Raw genomic sequence first — 2,289 nt, forward strand, 5'->3', positions numbered from 1 at the left:
CTATCCCGGTAATCCTTCGAATTTTAAGTTCATGAGAGGAATTGGCGCCAAGGTTGAATTGGTTAGGTAGCTTATGTCTTGGCGTTTATGTAGAACCCAGTCAAGAAAGCCTGTGGTCAATCCCTGGATGTAGAGTTGGTAGGACTGCAGGTCAGCGTTGGGCACCATCTTACATAGGTGCATCTCTCTACACACTGTAACACACAAGACGAGACAGATATACATACACGCATACATACACACATACACATTGATTTTTGGGATCACAAAGCTCAAGGTCATGATCTTTTGCATCACGAGTTCACAGACATCCCATCTCTGCAATCATCCAAGGATTTACGATTGATATCATAATTAATCAATTATGGATTGCTTGATGCTTGGTGGCGTTAAACCTTTTGCACATTTAAGAAGAAATTCATTTTATGTGGTGGTGCAACGAATTTAAGCGCAACATATACTTTGAAGGAACAAAACATACGAAGTAAGTTTCTCCAGGTACATTAGCATAATTAAAAGATAACGCATCAGTTAAAGATGTATGCAAAACTTACTATTACGGCCCTCGGGGTCCATGATGTCACAGTTGCCCGTAGCCCTGAGCAAGTAGAGAGAATTGGGAAATTTAAACGTCAAACATTAACTTAACAAGTGGACCGTGTTTGGTGGGAGGTGGATAATGGTATTTAACCATCTCTAGCATGGCGTTGCATTTAGACAACACGATCATGATTAACTGGTAAGCACCGGTAGCCTAGTCTGATACTTTTCTTATCCATTACGACTATATGGGCTTAAATAGAACCAAATGTTTGTCTGCGCTGGATTAGTGTGTGTGGGAAAACAAAAACCCGCAACCTCATCCAATCGGCTGTGAGAGAGGATGCCGTTTTTCCACAAATCAGTAAAATGATACATGAATGTTAAGTTTAATTTCTATACATGTTTGGTACGTGAAATGTTGACTCCATATATGATGAAGCGAGAGTTAGTGAGAGAATAAGAATAAGTCAGAATAAGCATGCATGTATATCGATTTAAATTTGCGTTGCAAACCAGCCGAAAAGCTCAATTCTAGCAAAAGACATCCGTATGAGTATACCAAAAGCTGTACATTTACATACATTCAGTTCATTCATTACCACTCATTACGAACGTATATGGTGATTAGATAATTACCTTGGCCTCCATTTGAATTTTTGGAGGCACCAGTTGCCGTACACGTGAGTGAAGTCATACTGAGGGAAGACACATGGTGGGAATAAGATAGAAGAGCCCTCCTCGGATAGCTGGGTGCCGAACATCACTGCTGGAAGCTCAAATGGTATCGTTGTGTTGAGGTACATCACCATTGGCTCCAGAAATACAGAGGCCTACCCAAAGCGAAACAGAAGGTTAGCTGGATAAGAGTAGAATTTGTTGATTCCACTGATTGTTCTTTTAAGTGCGTTTTCAAGTATTTTTCACTTAGAGGCGGAAGATAACTTTTGAACTTGTGTACATGTCAAGCGGCCTTCATGAGACACATTGCCGAAAAATCGTCAATCTTTTTAGCAGAAGAAATCGGCAATAGTGAGCCGGCAATATATGTAAAGTAATCTTTGAAAAAGATTATTTAGAGAAAATATGACACTATTAACCTACATGGGTCTAAAATGCTGAAAATGGCAGAGAAATAATTGTTGATCAGTAACTGTGAGTATGTCTTGAGTTGTTTAACTTTGAAAGCCTTTTACATTTAATACCTAAAATATCATCCTTTAAGTCTCACTAGTTTGCCTTCAGCTAAACTTCGTTTTCTATACTATATAGAAAATAGATTTTGGAGTTACTGGGAGAAAAAATGCAAATGTTTTCTCTCACCTTAATTCCTTGATGATTTAGCTTCATCATAGCAATTGTGATCTCCGCCCCAGCGGAGTGACTTCCGAATGTGATGTTGTTCAGGTTAGCCGTTACTCCTTGGATATGTTTGCTTAACAAGATGTTAATATTAGTCCTCATCTGTCAACAGACATTTGTATGTACATTTTTAAGACGATAGGCCATGATCATTCATTCATGTATTATTTTAAGACGGGTTTCATTTGTTTGACAAAACAATGCGAGAACATGGTTTTTCTCAGAAATTTTACTTGGAAGACACCAAAATTGGTTTCACAATAATGTCCGCGTTGTCATGGCAATTACCCGCTGTTATTTGGATACTTACCATCTCAAACCGCTCCATAAAATGTCTGACTTTAACATCTAAAGCATCCATGTCCATGTGATCTGTGCTGACGACGA

At 38.8% G+C, this 2,289-nt stretch overlaps 1 protein-coding gene across 1 annotated transcript; it reads right to left on the reverse strand.

Moving 5' to 3' along the window:
• LOC135467254 (uncharacterized) lies at positions 1-2,289 on the reverse strand. Its single transcript, XM_064745019.1, has 5 exons — positions 2,213-2,289; positions 1,864-2,004; positions 1,180-1,373; positions 555-598; positions 1-194 (listed from the first exon to the last, which is right to left on the reverse strand). Exons 1-5 carry the CDS (start codon positions 2,267-2,269, stop codon positions 1-3), a joined length of 630 nt encoding a protein of 209 aa, XP_064601089.1. The 5' UTR covers positions 2,270-2,289.

Source organism: Liolophura sinensis, chromosome 6 (genome assembly GCF_032854445.1).
Source record: "Liolophura sinensis isolate JHLJ2023 chromosome 6, CUHK_Ljap_v2, whole genome shotgun sequence".
NCBI lineage: Eukaryota > Metazoa > Mollusca > Polyplacophora > Chitonida > Chitonidae > Liolophura > Liolophura sinensis.